The sequence below is a fragment of the Equus quagga genome, chromosome 19 (assembly GCF_021613505.1).
Source record: "Equus quagga isolate Etosha38 chromosome 19, UCLA_HA_Equagga_1.0, whole genome shotgun sequence".
In the NCBI taxonomy this organism is placed as follows: Eukaryota; Metazoa; Chordata; class Mammalia; order Perissodactyla; family Equidae; genus Equus; species Equus quagga.
The window spans coordinates 38,912,199-38,933,781 of NC_060285.1; the positions used below are offsets into that span (position 1 = coordinate 38,912,199).

General features: G+C 38.1%; 1 protein-coding gene across 1 annotated transcript in view; it reads left to right on the forward strand.

The window, feature by feature from the left end:
* The window catches only part of PAWR (pro-apoptotic WT1 regulator), a 103,883-nt gene that overhangs the window by 566 nt on the left and 81,734 nt on the right, over positions 1 to 21,583 (forward strand). The window contains exon 2 of the mRNA XM_046646735.1: positions 1 to 229. Within this exon, the coding sequence (XP_046502691.1) occupies positions 1 to 229 (229 nt within the window). The remainder of the gene's footprint in view (positions 230 to 21,583) is intronic.

Sequence of the window (21,583 nt, forward strand, 5' to 3'; positions counted from 1 at the left end):
GACCCGGGTGGGCCCCGGCCCGCGGCGCCCCGAGGACGAGCCCCCCTCCGCCGCCGCCGCCGCCGCGGGGGCCCCGCCGGCCCGGGGCGAGCCGGAGGAGCGGGACGGCGCCCCGGACAAGGGCAAGAGCTCGGGCCCCAGCGCCAGGAAAGGCAAGGGGCAGATCGAGAAGAGGAAGCTGCGGGAGAAGCGGCGCTCCACCGGCGTGGTCAACATCCCCGCCGCAGAGGTGAGCGCGGGGGCGCGGCCGCCGCCGCTTCCTCCCCGAGCGCCCGGGCCCGGGCCGCGCGTTCCCGCTCCAGCTGGTCCTTCGCATCCTTGCCCCGGGCTTGGCGGGCAGGGGCTGAGGGGTTTACTGCCGACAAATGCTTCCTGGGAAAAGTTCCCCAAACCCAAAGTGGGACACGTGCCTTTTAGGCTTCCTGGCTAAGGTCTCAGCCCCAGGATCCTCCTCCTGAGTGGTGCAAAGACCGCTGGTGGCTCCCGAACTTGGCCATCTAGACTTGTTCGTCTGTGCCTGCTTCATCAGTTACAAAAATTGATCGATGGTGCTGACGACGTGCTCTATTTAGTTTCCCACGTGTCCGTCTAAAGTTATCAGATTGTTTCTCTCCTCTTCTCTGTAATAGTGTTTAACAGCACCTGTGAGGAAAACGTGGCCTTAGCACTATCCAGGACAGCTTTATCTTTTTATCTCTCATTGAACCCCAGATGAGTCTATCCAAATGAGCGGATGCACTGTTTCATGTGTAAACTAGCTTTGTAAATGGCGCTCTGCAACACACGCACGCACACTTTTTCTGAGTGATATTTAGGACAATAGGAACGCTGGATCTCCCTACAGTTGTTTTTGCTGAGATGGTCTCCCATTTAAGTATTTGGCTATGTGTGTTCTGGAGAACGTTTGTGGTAGAGTTGGTTTTGTGTGTGTGGTTTTTTTTTTCCTTTTGCGTCTTCAGCAGTTTCAAAACATTTCTGCAGGGAGCAACATCTTCCCATTAGAGTGACTGGTGAAACAATTTTGCTTACCGCACCTCTCTCTACCCTCAACAAAACAATCCTAAACCAGTTTTGGTTGCTTTAATAGTAGCTCACTGGTTTGGGGAATTAATTCAGCAACGTTGTTTCACCCAAACTAGTTGCATCTTTTTTTCATTGGCTCTTTAGGATTTAACTTTTTTTTTTTTTACTCTTGGCCTTCTAATTTATTCAACTTTGACACCCAGTAAATAATTAATAAGGATTTACTAACTTTAATTTCGGTTTACATAAAAGCAATTGGAGTAAGTTAGGGTGTATATCAAACATACCCACATTTTTAAGTCTTAATGTGAGTTTCATACCTGGGAAGTCAGTGTTTGTCTTTGAAGGGTGTATTTTTATGAGTGTTGCAGAGAGATTTTTCTCAGCCAGCAAAACTGTGCTCTGTGGTTTGCTACTTGCACAAAAGATCTGTTATTCATTAAATTGCTTTAAAAGGAATTCGTAAGAGTGGTAATCAAATTTCTAGGATTTTTTTTAGTTAAAAATATGAAGATTGAGGGGAAACTGAAGACAAGGCATTGGAAAAGCTACATTCCTCAACTTTATTTTTAAAAGTAGCTGATGGTCCAAATAAAAGAATTTGTCATTTTCAATCTTTTCCTCATTGTTCATCTGTTAGGGGTCTTATTTTGGGAAATATCTTGGCAGATGTTAAACTTCATTTTTTGTTTGGCTGCTTGTGCTAAAATTGTTACTTCTCAAGTACTTTTTTTTGCTTTTGTTTTTTAACAAGGATAATGTTTACTGGGGGAAATAAGTGTGGCATATCTTGTGAGATCCTAAGAGACATCCTTTGTTAATACTCCTGCTTTGGGTAAGGGAACATAGTGCCGAGAATGTAGATGCCTCCCCACTACAATTGAGCCTAATACTCTGGAATGTTTTCCGTTTGGGTGTTGGCAACTCCTAAATTTAATCTTCCTTAAAAACAAACAACCCAGGGTACCATTTTTTGTCTGTGGAATTTGAACCTTTTTTATTGAATAGGGAATTGAGGATTGCTTTCTTTCTGTGGTAACTGTGGCCGTATCTGTTTCTTGCTACAGGATCTAGCGAAAGTGGTAACGTTTTAGCACAGTCCCTAGTTAGCAGGCATACTTGAGTGCCTCCTCCCCATATATTCAGTTTTTTAAAAACAATTTAAGTCTTTCAGATTATCTTAATAATGGTAAAACATGTAACAGAACTTTACAGGTGAACCATTTTCATTTCTTTAGGTTGTTACTTTCTTAGAATTGGGTGTGATTCACTTTTCTTAGTAGTTTCAACATTGTAATGCCAGTTGCTCTGGAGTTTCTTGTGTAATACAACTTCGTGCTCCTGCTTTAAAAATTCATATAGTATTTTACAATATTTTCAAGTATGAAAATTGTAAAAGCAGAAAAGCACCAATCTGTCAATATTCAAAAGGAGACTTTTATGTATAATATTAAGACTTATTTTCAGGCAGTGTTCCTAACCAAGTTTATAGTAGATTAGTATGTATCTTGTATGCAAAGAGCCTATTTTGTTGGTTGATAAACATTTGGTTCTTTCAAGAAATATTTATTAAACATCAGTGTGTCACATTCATTGTGCCGTTCCTTATTTTGCTAATCACGGAGTGTTATACAGTTGTTCTAAAGGTACCTGACAGCAGGGGCTGGCCCCGTGGCCGAGCGGTTAAGTTCGCGCGCTCCGCTGCAGGCGGCCCAGTGTTTCGTTGGTTCGAATCCTGGGCGCGGACATGACACTGCTCATCAAACCACGCTGAGGCAGCGTCCCACATGCCACAACTAGAAGGACCCACAACGAAGAATATACAACTATGTACCTGGGGGCTTTGGGGAGAAAAAGGAAAAAATAAAATCTTTAAAAAAAAAAAAAAGAGGTACCTGACAGCAGCAAAAGATATCAGAAGCAGCTAGCCAGGTAGGTTAGCAAGGAAGCAGGTCAGAAACTGAAAGTGGTAGATGGGAGTGGGATACTGGATGTTTTGACTGTAATAAAAAGTGCGGATATACAGATGCTCATTAGTGAGTTAAACTTCAGTTCTTATTTACTAATTTAGATATTTTTTAAGCTTTTTTCTAAATTTTTACTTTTCTTATTTTTTTGGAGTAAGAGCCCAACTTGGTTAATTTGTGTGGGACATACTTCCTGCCAGTAATTTTTGTATACGTTTATTAGATCAAATGTTTATTACATGTCTGTGTTTAAGGCACTATCATAAGCACCGTGGAGAAGACAAGCAGAATAAGGCAGTGTATATTGTCAAGGAGCAAGACTAATCTAGGAAGAAGAATAAGGCATAATTATACGAGAAAACTTAAGTACTGATTTAACAGTTTAAAAGTCATCTTAATGCAGCATGTAGCTAATTGTTTATTAGCAATATTGTGTATTTAAGGGGGAGAGATGATTGGGCTGAGAGAAGCTATTGAGGATGAGGGTCTTGAGCTGAGACTCGTTTCTGTACCTATGTATTTATACACATGTTCACACACATTTTACATGTCAGAGTGCAGTGGTTCTTATCTGTGGCAGCACATTAATATCATGTGAGGATCTTACGAAAATGCTCTGTCATGCTGATTACTTGCCCTCTCCCTTCCTGACCCCCTTCTGATTTAATGGGGTCTGGGATGGATCCAAGGTGTGAATAGTTTGATAAGTTTCCACGTGATTCTAATGCGAGTCAGGGTTGAGAACTGCCGGGCTGCACTCTGGGGATGCAGAAATGAATAGGACACAGGCCTTGCCCACACAGTGCATTCCAGTAGTATAAGCAAATGTAAGAACCGTGTTAAATACAGCCCATTTCCTGAGCAGGGTACCCACCTCAAGGTGGAAAGGGATAGTTGAGGAGGGCTTCCGAGACAGGGCCAGCTGTTTCCAGAGTGCTTGCGAAGTTACTGCCGTTGAGTAGGCTTGCATGATGGATTAGCAGAGATGCTTACCGTAGAAAATGTAATCTTTCAATAGGTAGAGGTCAAATGATACTGCAGTTTTGATTTAAATATAAAAGTTAACATATATTGAAACTTACTGTTTTCATAGTGGCTGGCGAAAGTGCTTTATGTGCTGTCTTAATGCTCACAGCAGTCCCGTGTGGTAGTTACAGGTGCTCTTTGTCCCCATTTCTGGAGAAAATGGAGGCTTAGAGAGAGTGACTCAAGATCACATGGAAAGTGAATAATTGTAGAGCAATATTTGAAGCATTTTTGCGTATTTGTGCATCTAGGGAGGGGAGTTTTTAAGAATTAACCAAGCTTGCATTATTTATTTCCCTAGATTTTTTCCTATAACTTCTCAAAAGGAAAAATGGTGAAAGTATGGAATTGAATAGAAATTAAGATCAGATTTGTGGGCTCAGAGATTGCTTCTGACCCTCTAATCTATAGTTTGCTTGGCAAAATCTTAAGCACCAGGCCATCAGCGAAATAGAAATCTGTTTTGGCCAGCAGTCAGAAATGTGGATCTGTGATTTTACTGAAGTGATATGTTGTTTTTCTGTCAAGATTGGGTTATGACACCCACTCCGTGGTCTGAAGGAGCACTTAATGTATAGAAAGCACTTTTAAGTGAAGACAGTTTAACTTATAATTATTCAGCATGTTTACTGACCATTATGTAGGACAAGTTACACTTAGTAAATCTTATAAATCCAGGTAGATTGAGAAATCCCTTTTGGTATGCCCATTATATTCCAGACTGTCTACCTGTCTATGTGATGAGTCAGGAGAGGAACTAACAGTGACTCAGAGTTGGGAGAAAATTGGGCTTGTGAATAGGGTAGATATGCCGTAAGCACTGAGGCTCCTTAATAAGATATTAAGCCCAAGTTTGCTAAGTTTGAGCTCGTTGATAAAGTAAATTGAAATTTTAATATCAGGATTTGTAGTGAGTTGTCTAAGGTGGGATGCTTTTTTCGTAAAAATAATAATTATGTAATTAAAGTAGATGACGTTTATGGTCTTCTTATTAAGTGCCAGGCACTGTTGTAAGCAGTTTACATATACATACAGTGCATTTAATTCTTGCCACAACCCTATGAAACAATGAGCAGAGGGTCAGCTCCTTTCTTGCCTGAGGTCACATGTGGGTTAGGAAGCAGAGTAGAGAGAGTCTGCCTTCAAAGCCTGGTGCTTAAGAGCCATCCTGTTATAGTCAGTATATTATGTACTGTGTACCTAGTTTAAGAAATACAAGATTGTTTTAGTAGTAAAATAGAAGTGCTAATATATTACTGTAGAATTTGAAAATAGCTGTATTATGAAAGGTAGATGAAGTGAGACTTACTGGAAAAATTTGAGGGCAAATAAACGTATAAACAGTGGCATTTAATTCCTTATTTAAAATCATTATCAAGTTATTTATATATATATTTTTTATTTCTATATTGGTTTTTAGCACCGGTGATATAGACCAGAAAATAATTATACCATTTAATAGTAGTGCAGATATAATGTTTTAGAAGTTTAAAATTATTGGCAAATGCTGGAGTTTGAAATTTTTTAAGTGCTTTTTTCCTTTTTAAAAATTGAGATATAATTCACATGCCATAAAATTCACCCTTTTAAAGCATATAGTTCAGTGGTTTACAGGATCTTCACAAAGTTGTGCTCTTGAGTGCTTTTATGTGTGCTTCTTAATTTTTCATTATGTTCCTGGAACCTGTAGGACCTCAATTTTAGCTCCCCATTCAGTAAGGTGCAACAGTAGTCAAACCATGAGAAGTTATTAAGATAATTTGGTACCATCTTTTCCTGCATTTCACAGAGAAAAGGAAATTTTGGTAGAATCTCCTGAGTTTTAAGTTTCTTAAAACTTGAATGTCTACTACCATTTGTTTGTACTGGAGTTTAGTTTGAAGTATTTAAATGACTGTAATATTTTCAGTTTATTTAAAATTTTACATATCTTTCATGGAGATCTGCAAAGCTCTTCTATCTAAACATTTGGCAGCTTTGATTCAGAGTGAAAATGGAGTTGCAGACCACCTACAGCCTTAATCCTGTTACTTCAATCAGCGTTCCAAAAGATGTGGCTGGGCGTGGGGGACCACCTGTGCCAGTGTCGCCTGTGTTGTTTATTTAAAATGCATTTCTAGGATCCACCTGAGTCTGGGGTGGGGCAGGGTTACCTGAATCTGCATTTTAACATGTTCCTGAGTGATTCTTGTGCACATTAAAGTTAGGGAAGAACTGACTTTAAATGCCCTGTACTGGTTTACTGATGTGTCAAATGAAATTGATAGTGATTATCTAACAGGATTGTTATGGAATCAAAATAATGCTTGTGAAAATGTTCTAAAAATGGCCAATGATAAATTATAGTTATTGTGTAGGTTGCCTTGATAACTGGTTGTTGATGTCTAATGGAAATTTCTTAGATTTTAAACATTCTCATTTTTTTCCTAATTAAAAGCGTTATAGATATTTTAACAGACAGGTTGAGATACTTGGAAATTCAAAACACCTTAAACATTAATGTAATGTCATATATTTAGTGCAAAATGTTGTGTCTGCCTTGCTTGTCCAGAATTTGTTAGAGGCCTAGATTACAGAAAAAAAAACTTGTAACACTTAATGTGTAATTTGAACTTTACTTTTGCTCATTTTTTGTTTTTACATATCTTTAAGGGAAAAATATATAATTATGTTTATAAGTATATTTAATAGGTTGCATTTCAAACTCTTAAAACAGGTTTTGTGCATCTTATCAAAATATTCTCAAGTATGAGACCTTTTTCCTTTTGTTTCCTATCAATTATTAGACCTCTTGGTGTCCTTGGCTAGCCAATTGATGATTAATATATTTGGTTATTGATGAGGCACCTTTCAGTTTAAATCTTAGCTTTTTGTGTTTATAGCCATATACCTCCTGGTATAGAATCGAGTCTCAGGCATCTGTTACATTCCCCTTAGGTTACTCAAAAATATACTAGGCACCATGTCTGAAGGAAATTGTAAGAATAATTTCTAAAAGCAGCAAAATTATGTACTTTGGAGGTAGAAACAGCTTGAATGAGTTCAAAACTTAGCATGTGAATTTGCTAATAAACATTTGTGATAGTCTTTTGAAATTTCCTTTATCAAATTTTTATGGTCACAGTGTAGTTTTCAGTAGTAGTCTCATTTGTCTTATACAGTTGAATTTAAAGGAAAAGTTCTGTTGTATTCTGAAAGTGATTATTTTGTTAGGGTTTTGCTAAAATGAGCGGAAAGGAGAGAATTTATGTTGTAGATTACAATTCTGTGATAGCTAAAAAATTTTTTGTAGGTTTCTATATAAACTCTAGGGGACTAACTGAATAAGATAAATGAAAGTAATAAAATACAGTTTGAAATACAGAATGAAAACATGTTTTGTAATAAAATTAACTTTAAAAGATATCATTTAATATTAGCCTTATCTTTGGGCATGTAAGTGAACTACTTAATCTTATTTGAGGCATTTGCAGGTTATATAAAGTGTGAAAAAATTTCCTATTACTTTTGGAATTTCTTGCAGAATATTTTTAGTAATATTTAAAAAGAATGGAAATCTCAGTTATGAAGAACAAAGTTAATATTCAGAAGATGGTACTTGAGGAATATGAATAAAAAGTAAGATTATATTAGTTGAAACATTCAAAGAAGTTACTTTAGGTTTCAAATTCTTGACAAGACTTCTTGATATCCTATAATGCAAGCAAAAGTTGATCCAAACCAAATTTATATAATCTTAGATTAATTTTTTTCTGCTGGTAAACGTAGTAAGTTAAAAAAAAAAAAAAAAGTAACGTCTTCATTGTAGTTCCCTTGTGGAAACACAAGAAAAGATAGAGAAAAGTATCACCTGTTATCTTAGACATGTTAATATTTGTTTCTAATCCTTCTTCTGTGTAGCTACATAAAAAAAATGGAACCGCACTGTACAGATTTGTGTATTTATTCACTGTGAGTATTTTTATGGTGTTATTACTTAAAAAATAAAAATGGACTTTTTTTTGTTGTGGTAAAATACCCATTACATAAAGTTTACCACGTTAACCAGTGTGAAGTGTGCAGTTCAGTGGCATTGAATACATTCACGTTATTGGGCAACCATCGCCACTCTCCATGCCTGTAACTCCCTCACCTGGTAAAACTGAAACTGTACCTGTTACGCAGTAACTTCCTGTCCTCCCCTGCTCCTGACGACCACCACTGTACTTTGTCTTTAGGGATGGATATGTTTGTGTTATATGGGAGTGGACCCTATTACTACTCTGCCCTATTATGTAGTTTTCTGATTGGCAGATAAGTTGTCTGAAGATAAACAGCTATTTATTTCTTTTCATATATTGTGTTTCCTGAAACAATCTTTAAGAAAAGTGTTTGGGTCCTTCAAAGAGTCTCTTAGGTACTAGAACTTTCAGATAATTGTGAATGATGCCTAGAGGTGTTTTTTTTTTTTTTAAACTTTCTCTGTAGCCTTTGATTTTGGTGGGAAATTGGTGATCAGAGCTGCAGTAATTATAAGTGTGAGTAAGCTGTACCTCAACATACAAGTTATTAAAACTGAGCATGGTATGCAAAATCAGACAATAAACACCACAGGGCATATGAAAAAATAGAGTTGAGTGCATGACGCTCAAAACCTCTTGTCAGTGATATATAAAAAGATAGAAACCTGATAAAGACCAGCACAATAGCCTATGTTGAATGGTTAAGAAATACATAAGTACTGCATTATGTATGACACTTTACCTTGAAATAGACCTGAAGTTTGGTTGTAGAAGTGGGTGTCACAGGGTCGCAGCTTGTGGGGTGGTGGAAGAAGAGGTATCTGAAAGTAGACTGAAAGCATAACACTAGATGTGGGTGTGGGTAGCTTACAAGACGTGCTGTAACACAAGTTACCTGGCAGATGTTTGAGATGTGTTCATTTTGTGTATTTTTGTATGGCTGGGTTGCATTTTCTGTGGTTGCTTAGGATTTCTTGCAGTTGCTCATAAACATGGGAAATTTATGTTATGCTCAGCATGCTCCCAAACCTATCAGTTGCATTGGAACAAGTGCAGTTTTCTAAATGAATGTACAGTATGTATTTACCCATACATGTCTATCTATCTGTATAGCTGTATCTATTTCACATCCACGCCCATCTATCCAAAATATGTAAAACAGCGTCTTGGGAAGCTCAGTCCAAGTAATGAGATGGAGAAAGGTCTAGGGAGCAGACAGTGACTAGAGATGAGCATACTCAGGAGAATACTCAGAGTGATTGCTGGGGAGTGGTGGTAGAAAAAGGAAAGAATGGATGGATTTGAGAGGTATTTCATTGGTATTAGAAAATTACATAACAGAATGTTTTTGAGCTGGAAAAGTCTTTCGAGATCATCTAGTTCATTATAAAAAAGTATTAACTTGATTTTCCCAGATTACTTTTCTCTCAAAACTTAAGTTGTATTTCAACCTCAGTCTTCTTACCTCTAGTTGAGTATGGCATTCCTCCCCCCTGGGCTAACTCTATCCTCATTCCTGTCCGGAATCGTGCTTATTTTATTCCTTGTTTCTTAAACACTCAGCCTTTCCCTCTTGGTTCATCAGAAATATTCCTTTCTGCTTCGCCTTCAACTTACTTTTCTTTCCTTAATTTCTCAACTTAAAGGCATTGTTTTCACTTGCTAACTCCCATTTCACTCTTCAGTTCCTATTACTTTATTGAAATTGATCTCTCCAAGACTGCTTGTGACTGGTTAATTGCCCGATGTGACAGCTTCTTTTTTATTTTCATCCTCTTCGACCTCTCTGTAGCATTTGCCCTTGTCACTCCTCTCTTTGGATGCTGCAGCGTTTCTGTTAGGGTTTTTTTTAGTTGTTTTACTCAGAAATATTTGAGTGCCTGCTGTGTGCCCCAGGCTCAGGGCTAGAGGATACAGAGAATTATGTACTCACCTGGCTTTAAGGAGCTTCCAGTCTTCTCTCAGGGAAAAAGATAATGACTTAGTTCAGGCTGCTATAACAGTACCATAGACTGGGTGGTTTATAAACAACAGAAAGTTATTTCTCACAGTTCTGGAGGCTGAGAAGTCCAAGATGAAGGTGGGAGCAGAGCCGGTGTCTGGTGGGGGCTGCTTCCTGATCGACACTGTGTTCTCACGTGGTGGAAGGGAGGAGAGAGCTCTCTGGGGTCTCTTTTATCAGAGCACTAATCCCATTCATGAGGGGTCCACTCTCATGACCTGATCTCCTCCCAAAGGCCCCACCTTCTAATACTATCACATTGGGTGTTAGGCTCTCAATGTAGGAATTTGGGGGAGACAGATGTTCAGTTCATAACAGATAACAACTATTTACAATTTGGTGTAGTAAGAACTGTGATGGAGAAAAGAACAAAGTGTTGAACCTAACTCAGAAAAGGGTGCCACCAGTTACGTGAGGGCCTCAAGGAGGGCTTTACGTAAGATGAAGCAGTATTAAGCCCTAGGCTGCCTGGTGGTCTAGTGGTTATGATTTGGCACTCTCACTGCCGGCACCCGGGTTCACCTCCTGGTCAGGGAACCACACCACCCCTGTGTTAGTTGTCATACTGTGCTGGTTGTGAGTTGCTATGGTGCTGAAAGCTGTGCCACTGGGATTTCAAATACCAGCAGGGTCACCCATGGTGGACAGGTTTCAGTGGAGTGTTACAGACCAAGACAGACTAGGAGGAAGGACCTGGCCACCCACTTCCAAAAAAATTGGCCCTGAAAACCCTGTGAATAGCAGTGGAGCATTGTCGGGTGAAATGAAGGGAGGTGAGAGCATTCCGCAGAAAGCCTGGGCAAGGTTCTGCTCTGCTGTACACAGGGGCGCTAGGGGTTGGGATTGACTGGTGACTGGATGGCACTAATGACAACTTGACTGATAAGGATTTCCCAAGCTGGGGTGGAGGGGGAGCAACAGAGCATAGAAACATTCTGGATAGAGCAAACAGCATGTGTGAAGGCACAGAGCCAGGAAATGATAGCATTATGTTGCATGTCTACTGTATGTCCATCACTGCTAGGGGCTTTCCATGCATTATTTCTAATCTTTATGTTAACTCACAAGGTAGGTTTGTTTTTCTATTCTTCATTTTACAAGATGAGGAAATTGAGCCTCAAAGAAGTTGTGACTTGCCCAAAGGCCATGCTAGCAGAATTTGGATTTGACTCCAGGTTTGTTTGGGTGCCAGAACCCACACATTGGTTTTCATTGTTGGAAAGAGGGAGGGATATGTTCTAACAGAGGAAACTTTGATGTGCGGAGAATTCATGGTGCAGAGTAAATGGAGAACAGCTGAAGAGGACTGATACGGACCAATTGTGATGGATCTGAATGTCATGCCAAGGAATTCAGACTTTATTCTGTGTTCTTTGTTAGTATTGTTGGCTGGGCATTTCCTTCCTCTGTCCATACCTGTTTATACAATAACTCTGACAGCTTCTGGAATGGAAAAAGTTTCGCCTGTGTGATTTGAAGTCATTAAGAGGATTTTCTTGCCACAACTAGAAGGACCTGCAACTGAGATATACAACTATGTACCAGGGGGATTTGGGGGAGATAAAGCAGAAAAAAAAAAAAAAAAGGATTTTCTTGTTCAGAGACAGGTATCTACTCAAGAACAGTAAACAATACAAAATCCTGTAAAAATGATGTGCATATAATAGAATAAATAAACCCAAATTTCCACATGGGTTAAAAAGAAACAAGAGGATTGGCTCTAAACAAAGTTGTATCAAGTGATTCTTTTTGTTACAAAAATACTTGTGTACTGAAAGCTTTGGGAATGACTTGCGAGAGCAGGATGGGGTGGTGCTGGGAGGCTCCGGTGGGATTAAATGGCCAGATTCTGTTCTGAGTGGAACCATAGAGAAGCTTATAGCTTAATGTTGTCCCTAGGTTTAGACTTTGCCCTGTACTCAATGTAAAAGCAGGTGTTCATTCCATTCTCAGATTCTTCTAGTTCATCTTGGAATACAGGTGCTAAAGGATGGGCATTGCCTTGAATCTTTTCCCACATATTATTTGCTCAACTTCTACAAATGTTCCCTCCTCCCTGCCTCCCTTCTGCCCTCTGGTATCTTAAAGGAAGTCAAGTACTTCTCTAGACCACCTTTTAGGAATAGTGTTTACTTATTTTTGATGATATGAAGATAATGCCTTCTTTTTTTTCTTTTTGGTGAGGAAGATTGGCCCTGAGCTAACATCTGTTGCCAATCTTCCTCTTTTTGCTTGAGGAAGGTGGTCACTGGGCTAACATCTATGCCAGTCTTTCTCTATTTTATGTGGCATGATGCCACAGTGTGGCTTGATGAGTGGTGCTAGGTCCACACCCAGGATCTGAACCTGTGGACTGGGCTCCTGAAGTGGAGCACGTGAACTTAACCACTATACCACTGGGCCGGCCCCAGTGCCTTTGTATTGTAGAAAATTTGAAATAAAACAAAAAACAGGATTGCGCAGGGGTCAGCAACAAATATTGGTATCAATTTCACGTATATTCTTCCATTTTTATTTTTATGCATTGGGATTATATTCTATATACATTTTTATAACCTAGCTTTATTTATTTATTTGCTGAGGAAGATTTGCCCTGAGCTAACATCTGGTGTCAATCTTCCTCTATTTTGTATGTGAGCCACCATTGCAACACAGACACTGATAGACAGTGGTGTAGGTCCATGCCCAGGAACCAAACCCAGGCTGCCAAAGCAGAGCACGCCCAACTTAACCACTAGGCCACTGGGGCTGGCCCTGTAACCTACCTTTAAATTTGACATTGTATCATTAATATTATTATTTCCTTTTAAACTTTTGGAAAGCGGATATGTTAGTTGCTGCATGTTTTTTGTTTCATAAACATAATTCCCAACAGCCAGTGATAACTATTACTTTATAGTTTTGATATATGATTTTTGAGGATATTTTTAGGTATACACATAAATGTGTATCCAGAAATTTAATCATTCTATCAATACTATTATAACCTTTTTGTTACCAATATCTTATGAACATCTTTATGTGTCAGTAAACATATAGCTGTGTTGTTATTCTTATGGCTATGGAATATTCCCTAATTTGGATGTTTCAATAAAGCTTCCATACATTTACTACCTTCTACTGCATGTTACATGTTAGATACTGAACTAGGCCTTTTGGGCATGTGAGTTGCTATGTCTGTTCTCTTACTAGCTCTGCCAGCATTTGGACAAACACTAATTCATGGTTTTGTCCTTGAGGAATTTATAGTCTAATTTGGAGAAATTATACAAAACAGTTATACAAAACAATTTTAAAACATTAAAAAAAATAGATAACGAAGCGTTAAATGTTATGCCATGCTCGGGTACAGAGAAGTGCGAGATCCCTAGAGGACTCAATGGTCCAGGAAGTTTTGTGGAGGGAGTGTAAGATTTGAGCTGATCTGGAAGGACTGATAGGAAATGGACCAGTGAAGAGGAGAGTCCCATTTCAGACTGAGAGAGCCGAGTGGGCAGTGGTACAAAGGTGACAGGTATCGACCTGATTGGATTAGGGGGTTTCTATTAGGAAATAGTGATAGTAGATGAGATTGGGGAGCAAAATGGTGAAGGACCTTAAAAATTAGGCTGCAAATTTTAGGCATTATGTGTCAGCCTCTAGGAGAACTTGAGCAGGATATTTGTAGGAGCAGCATTTTAACAAGATGAGCTGTTAGGCAGTGGTGTGCGGAACAGGCGAGAGGAAGGAGAACAGATGGGGAGGTGAGTTGGGAGGTGGTTGTCACACCAGCTGATGAGACATTGTGTGTGAAACCATTAGAACACTGTAGCAGAATAGGGTTCGTTAGCATGTCGTCAGGTGTAAGTCTTGTTTAATTGACTGTTGCTGTCCTCAGTTGGAGTGCTTAGGGCAGCTTATTGTTATCTGAGTCACATAAATTCAAAGACAATAATTGAACTGGAAATCACTTGCTGTAAGCTGACAGAATATTTTGTTTTGATTGTGGGTGAAGAAGGGTATTTCTCTTTCAAGAAAAGCAAGCCCTATTAATGAATAGAGAACATTTACATGTCTACCAGGCCTCCACCATCCTAAGCCCTTTATGGGTGGTGACTCATTACAGTTTTAGAAAAACACTAGGGATGTTAGTGCTATTCCTGTTTTGCAGATGAGGAAGGCGAGGCATGGAGGAGATAAGCCGCGCTGACTTGCCCATTTGAGGAGTTAGTTACCAGCTCCGCCCTTGCCTCGTGACGTTTTTTTCCTGTGCTTCCAACTTCCCGGTGGGGTCAGTGTCACCTTTTAGTACTGGCCTGAGCAAAGTTGACATCCTTATATTTAGTTTGCTTTCAGGTTCTTAAGTATTTTAAGAGTCTTTTCCTCTTTCCTGCTTATTCTGAGGTAAAAGCCACATACCAGAGAAGAGTAAGTCAGAGGCGTAACAGGTTTGGAAACATAGCCCTGGATTGGTTGCCAGTGGTCTCTGGATGGTAGAATTAAGGAGGTTTTTGTTGTTGGAATGTTCTTTGTAGAATCTTTCTTGTTGAGATTTTCTTCGTGACCTAACGTATGGGAAGTTTTTGTAGATGTCGGAGGAGTGTTTGAAAAGATTGTGTTTCCTAGGTCTAAAATTCTATTTTCTATTAAGTCAGTCTCCCAAATTGTGTTATTCAAATCCTCTAACCTTACTTATTTCAGATCTGTTTGATTTGTCTTTTCTTAGAAGATATGCTAATTCTTAGTATGGTTGGCTTGTTAATTTCTCCTTGAGCTTTTGTCAGAATTACTTCTTAAAAGCAGAAGGTGGTTGGGGCCGGCCCCGTGGCCAAGTGGTTAAGTTCACACGCTCTGCTGCAGGCGGCCCAGTGTTTCGTTGGTTCGAATCCTGGGCGTGGACATGGCACTGCTCATCAAACCACGCTGAGGCGGCGTCCCACATGCCACAACTAGAAGGACCCACAACGAAGAATATACAACTATGTGCCGGGGGACTTTGGGGAGAAAAAGGAAAAAAAATGAAATCTTTAAAAAAAGAACAAAAGCAGAAGGTGGTTATTAATAGAAAAGTTCCATACTGTAAAATCTTACCTTTCATACATGTAGTAGAGGGATGCAGGTGTGACAGTTGGCTGTTCGGTTCGATGTTACTTTTGGAGCTCCACTCTGTACATTATCTGAACTACTCAGTTTATACTGACATTTCTGTTTTCTTTTAAAGTTAATAGGCTTTGTTAGAGCAGTTTTAGGTTTATAGAGAAATTGAGCAGAAAGTCGAGAATTCCCAGCTACTCCCCCTCCCTCCCCACCAGTTTCCCCTGTTGTTAACATCTTGCGTTGGTGTGGTACATTTGTTAGAATTGGTGAACCAATATTGACTAAAGTCCATACGTTGCATTAGGGTTTGCTCTTTGTGTTGTACAGGTTTTTTTGGTTTTGTTTAATGCATAATGTCATGTATCTACCATTACAGTGTCATAGGGAATAGTTTCACTGTGTTCCACCTGTTCATACCTCCTCCCCTCCCCCTGGCAACCACTGGTCTTTTTACTGTCTCTATAGTTTCACTTTTCTAAAATGTCATATAGTTGGAATCATACAGTATACAGCCTTTTAGACTAGGTTCTTTCATTTTAGCAGCATCCATATAAGGTTCTAATACTGCATTTTTAAAATCACATAATTGTATTGCATAATCTAATCACGTCAGTTACCCCAGATGACCTGGGGTGATTTTTTTTAAAAAGTCATATTTACCCTTCAAATACAACTATTTGTTACCATTAAGGTGTTACAGCACAAATGAGGTGATGAATTAATGTTTATCAGATGAACAGTTGTTCAGAAGAATATGCTAAATGTCTAATGGAAATTCCAAAAGAGGAGGACCAAAAATATTTTGGTTAATGATAGTATTTTTATAAAATGTGTACAACTTCCTAAGGTGTATGTAAAGCTTTAAGATACTGTTGCTTATTTGATCATGTCAATTAGAATATTTATATTAAAATATTAATCACATTACTTCTTAGTCTAGATTATAGTTTTTCTGTGATTTTGCACTAAATATCTGATCAGGTGTTTTCACAAAGAAACAAATCAGAATCTCTCTTTGACTTTCCAAAGATCCTTAGAAAGGGATGTTCATTTTTTTTGATTCAGTGAAATGTCAGAAGAGTAAACACGTAGAGCTTAAGTGCTTGCTTTCTGCCTGGCTGCATTTCTAGATGGCAGTATATTTGAATTCAGAGAAGCTCCTTCCACCTTCATACCTAGAACGGAAGGCCTCTGTTTCTAGCATATTGATTAAAGCCTTTCCTGTGTCAATGAAAATGATCCACATGATTCTCCCAGAGAAAGGACTCAATCTTGAGATTGGTGGAATGTGTTAGATGTAACTAGATTAGAGAAAAGGGACTTCAATTATATTCCTCAACACTTCTCATGTCGTTGAATTTAAGTTTAAAAGAGTGAACACAAAACAACTTTAAGGTTCTGAAATGAATATTTGAATGTAACAGTTTCCTTTTTTAAGCTGTCTTCCTTAAGAGCCTACTTATCTTAGCATCCTCAGCACTTAGCCCATTGCTTGCTATGCAGAATTCAGAATGTTTATTAAGAATGTGGCAAATATGTCTGGATGGAGAAATGATTTCATTTATAAATTGTATTTTCTCTTAAATTCCTGCTCTAAAATCACAAAATGTTGAAATAGACTTAGAATTTGGAGTTTTAACTCACGATAGCCCCTTTTTATTGTGGACTGCAGTTTTTTAGAATTATTACCCATTCCAGTGAGCAGTTGAGCATTTCAAATACTAGAAAATATCTGCCAAAAAATTTGTGTGGGCCTAAGAGTCAGTTACAGTAATTGCTGTTATCTTGATATTTTTTAAGTTATTCCCTTTGCAACATTTGCTGTCTCAGGAAACCTTTCTTTTTTTATGTCAAATGGAATTTTTCAGAGTGAAACCGAATAAGAGGTATTTTTAGCATTTTGAAAACCACTGATTAATCTATGGAGAATTTACACTCTTCTGAATTGGAATATTTTTTGTTCAAGAAAAAATTGTAATAGTAACATGTAAGATGAGCATTCTAATGGTGAAATATTTTACCTCTTTAATTTTATTTTGGTTCCAGGAGTGGATTTGATAGTTTTGTTTTGTTATTAATAGACTTCATTTTTAAGAGCAGTTTTAGGTTCACAGCTCACAGTAAAATTGTGCAAAAGATATAGAGATTTCCCATATGTCTCCTGTCCCTATCTGTGCATAGCCTCTCAGATTATCAACATCCCCCACCAGAGTGGTAACATTTGTTAGAGGTGATGAATCTATACTGACACATGGTAATTACTCCAAGTCTGTGGTTTGCATCCCGGTTCACTCTTGATCTTGTACACTCTAGGGGTTTGGATAAATGTATAATAACATGTATCCGTCATTATAGTATCATACAGAGTAGTTTTACTGCCCTAAAAATCCTCTGTGCTCTGCTATTCATCCCTCCCTTCCCCCTAGGCAACTGCTGATCTTTTTGCTGTCGCCATCGTTGTGCCTTTTCCAGGATGTCATGTAGTTGGAATCAGACGGTGTGTGGTTTTTTTGCTTTGGTTTCTTTCACTTAGTAAAATGCATTTAAGTTTCCTCCGTATCTTTTAGTGGTTTCCTAGCTCATTTCTTTTTAGCACTGAATAATATTCCATTGTCTGGATGTACCACAGTTTATTACTGAAGGACATCTTGGTTGCTTCCAGGTTTTGCCAGTTATGACCAAAACTGCTGTAAGCGTCGTGCATAGGTGTTTGTGTGGACATAAGTTTTCAGCTCCTTTGAGTAAATACCAAGGAGCAAGATTGCTGGATCATATGGTAAGAGTGTTGAGTTTAAGAAACCGTCAAACTGTCTTCCAAAATGGCTGTGCTGTTTTGTATTCCTGCCAGCAGTGAATGAGAGTTCCTGTTACTCCACATCTCCACCAGCATTTGGGATTGCCGTTGTTCCTGATTTTGGCCATTTTAATAGATGTGTAATGGTGTCTCGTTTTAATTTGCACTTCCCTGACGACAAATGATGTGGAGCATCTTTTCATATGCTTATTTGTCATCTGTATATCATCTTTGATGAAGTGTCTGTTAAGGTCTTTGGCCCATCTTTTTCTTTCTTTTTCAATAGATTTCATTATTTTTAAGTTTTTTTTGTTGTGTTCATAATAGTTTATGTCAATGTGAGATTTCAGTTGTACATTATTTCTTGACTGTCACCACATAAGTGCTGCTCTTCATCCCGTGTGCCCAGTCCCCAGCCCCCTTCCCCTGGTAACCACTGAACTGTTTTCTTTGTCCATGTGCTTGTTTATTTTCCATATATGAGTGAAATCATCTGGTGTTTGTCTTTTTCAGTCTGGCTTATTTCACTTAGCCTAATTCCTTCCAGGTCCTTCCATGTTGTTGCAAATGAGATGAATTTGTCTTTTTTTTATGGCTGAGTAGTATTCCATTGTATATATATACCCCATCTTCTTTATCCAATCATCAGTAGACGGGCACTTGGATTGTTTCCGTGTTTTGGCTATTGTGAATACTGCTGCAACAAGCATCGGGGTGCATATGTCACTTTGGATTGTTGATTTCAAGTTGTTTGGGTAGATACCCAGTAGTGGGATAGCTGGGTCATGTGGTATTTCTATATTTAGTTTTTTGAGGCATCTCCATACTGTTTTCCATAGTGGCTGCACCAGTTTGCATTCCCACAGCAGTGTATGAAAGTTCCCTTTTCTCCACAACCTCTCCAACATTTGTTATTTTTAGTGTTAGTGATTATAGCTATCTTAACAGGCGTAAGGTGGTATCTTAATGTAGTTTTGATTTGCATTTCCCTGATGATTAGTGATGTTGAACATCTTTTCTTGTGTTTTTGGCCATCTGTATATCTTCTTTGGAAAATGTCTGTTCATATCCTCTGCCCGTTTTTTGATTGGGCAGTTTGTTTTTTTATTGTTCAGTTGTGTGAGTTCCTTATATATTACGGAGATTAACCCTTTGTCAAATATATGATTTGCAAATATTTTCTCCCAATTGGTGGGTTGTCTCTTTGTTTTGATTCTAGTTTCTTTTGTTTGGCCCATTTTTTAATTGGGTTGTTTGTTTTCTTTTTGAATTTTAAGAGGTCTTTGTATATTTTGGATAACAGTCCTTTATCAAATGTATCTTTTGTAAATATTTTCTCCCAGTCTGTGGCTTGTCTTCTCTTTTCTCTTGACAGTGTCTTTTCGCAGACGAGAAGTTTTTCATTTTAATGAATAGCTTATCAATTATTTCTTTCATGGATTGTACCCTTGGTGTGTATCTAAAAAGTAATCGCCAAACCTAAGGTCATCTAGGTTTTCTCTTATCTTCTAGGAGTTTTATAGTTTTATGTTTTACATTTAGGTCTGTGATCCATTTTGAGTTAATTTTTGTGAAGGGTGTAAGGTGTGTGTCTAGATCCATTTTTTTTTTTTTTGCATGTGGATGTCTAGTTGTTCTGGCACCATTTGTTGAAAAGTCTGTCGTTGCTCCACTGTATTGCCTTTGCTCCTTCGTCAAACATCAGTTGACTAGATTTATGTGGATCTATCTCTGGGCTCTCTTATGTGTTCCATTGCTTGATTTGTCTTTTGTTTTGCCAGTACCACACTGTCTTGATTATTGTAGCTTTATATTAAGTATTGAAGTTGGGTAGCTTCTGTCCTCAAACTTTGTCCTTTTCCTTCAATATTATGTTGGCTATTCTGGGTCTTTTGTCTCTTCATATAAATTTTAGAATTAGTTTATCAGTATTTGCAGGATAACTGGCTGGGATTTTGATTTGGCGTTTATTGAATCCATAGATCAGGTCGGGAAAACCTCATGTCTTTCCAGTATTGCGTTTTCCTGACCATGAACAGGGCTTGTCTCCGTTTATTTAGTTCTTCTTTGATATCATTCATCAGGGTTTGTAGTTTTCCTCATCTAGATCTTGTACATATTTTGTTATATTTATACCTAAGTATTTCATTTTTTGCCTGCTAATGTACATGTATTGTGTTTTTACTTTAAAATTCTACTTGTTCATTGCTAGTATGTAGGTAAACTATTGACTTTTAAAAAAAAGTTAATCTTGTATTCTGCAACCTTTCCATAATCACTTATTAGTCCCAGGAGTGTTTTTGTCAGTTCTTTCAGGTTTTCTCATAGATAATTTTGTTTTTTAACTTTAAATTGCCTGATTCCCTGGTAATCTTCGAGAATACTGTTTTAAAAACAAACAAAAAAGCCATTTTTTAATTTAGTAATTTTCCCTGCATTTTTCTTTTAGACTTTGCTTATATACTAGCAATTAGTTCTTTAAAACTTTTTGTTGTTTGCTAAAACTGTTTACATTGTTATAATGGGGAAAAAATAGTATAAATTTGCTCTGGTGTAAGGGATGAAGCAGTGTGACTAACAACGTTATTCCTTTCCTATTTCAGAGAAACACCTATCTGTAGCATTTGATTCCTCCATAGGTTAAAAATATTGACAATTTTTCTGTGAAAAGTAACCCAGGAAAAACAGAACAACTGCTGTCCAGATAGATATAAACAGTTTCAGTATATTTTTTCCATTTATTAAGTGATTTTTTTTAAAGAACATTTGATTACTCAACTGAGGATAGATTATCAAGATATTTGTTAGGGTTGCTTTGCTTGGAAGACTTGAAAATGAAGCATAATTTAAGATGATTATTAGAGCGGGAGATGTTATTATGTATTTTTTTCAAATATTGAGGTCATAGTGGTTTATAACGTATTTTAGGTGTACATTATTATTTATCAGTTTGTATATAGACTGCATCATGCTCACCACCAGTAGTCTTAATCTTTATCTGTCACCATATATATGTGCCCTTTTATCCCTTTTGCCCACCCACCAACCCCCTTCCCCTCTAGTAACCACTAATCTGTTCTCTTGGTCCATGTGTTTGTTTATCTTCCACATAGAAGTGAAATTGTTCAGTGTTTGTCTTTCTCTGTTTGGCTTATTTCACTTAACATAATACCCTCAGGTCCATCCATGTTGTTGCAAATGGGATGATTTTGTCCTTTTTTATGGCTGAGTAGTATTCCATTGTATATGTACATTACATCTTTATCCATTCATCAGTTGATGGGCACTTGGGTTGCTTCCACATCTTGGCTATTGTGAATAATGCTGCGATGAACAGGGGTGCATAAATCACTTTCCATTGTTGATTTCAAGTTCTTTGTATAAATACTCACTAGTGGGATTGTTGGATCATTTGGTATTTCTATTTTTAATTTTTTGAGGAATCTCATACTGTTTTCCATAGTGGCTGCACCAGTTTTCATTCCCACCAGCAGTGTATGAGGGTTCTCTTTTCTCTCCATCCTCTCCAACATTTATTATTTTTTGTCTTGGTAATTATAGCCATTCTGACCAGTGTAAGGTGATATCTCATTGTAGTTTTGATTTGCGTTTCCCTAATAATTAGTGATACTGAACATCTTTTCATGTGCCTGTTGGCCATCTGTCTATCTTCCTTGGAAAAATGTCTTTTCAT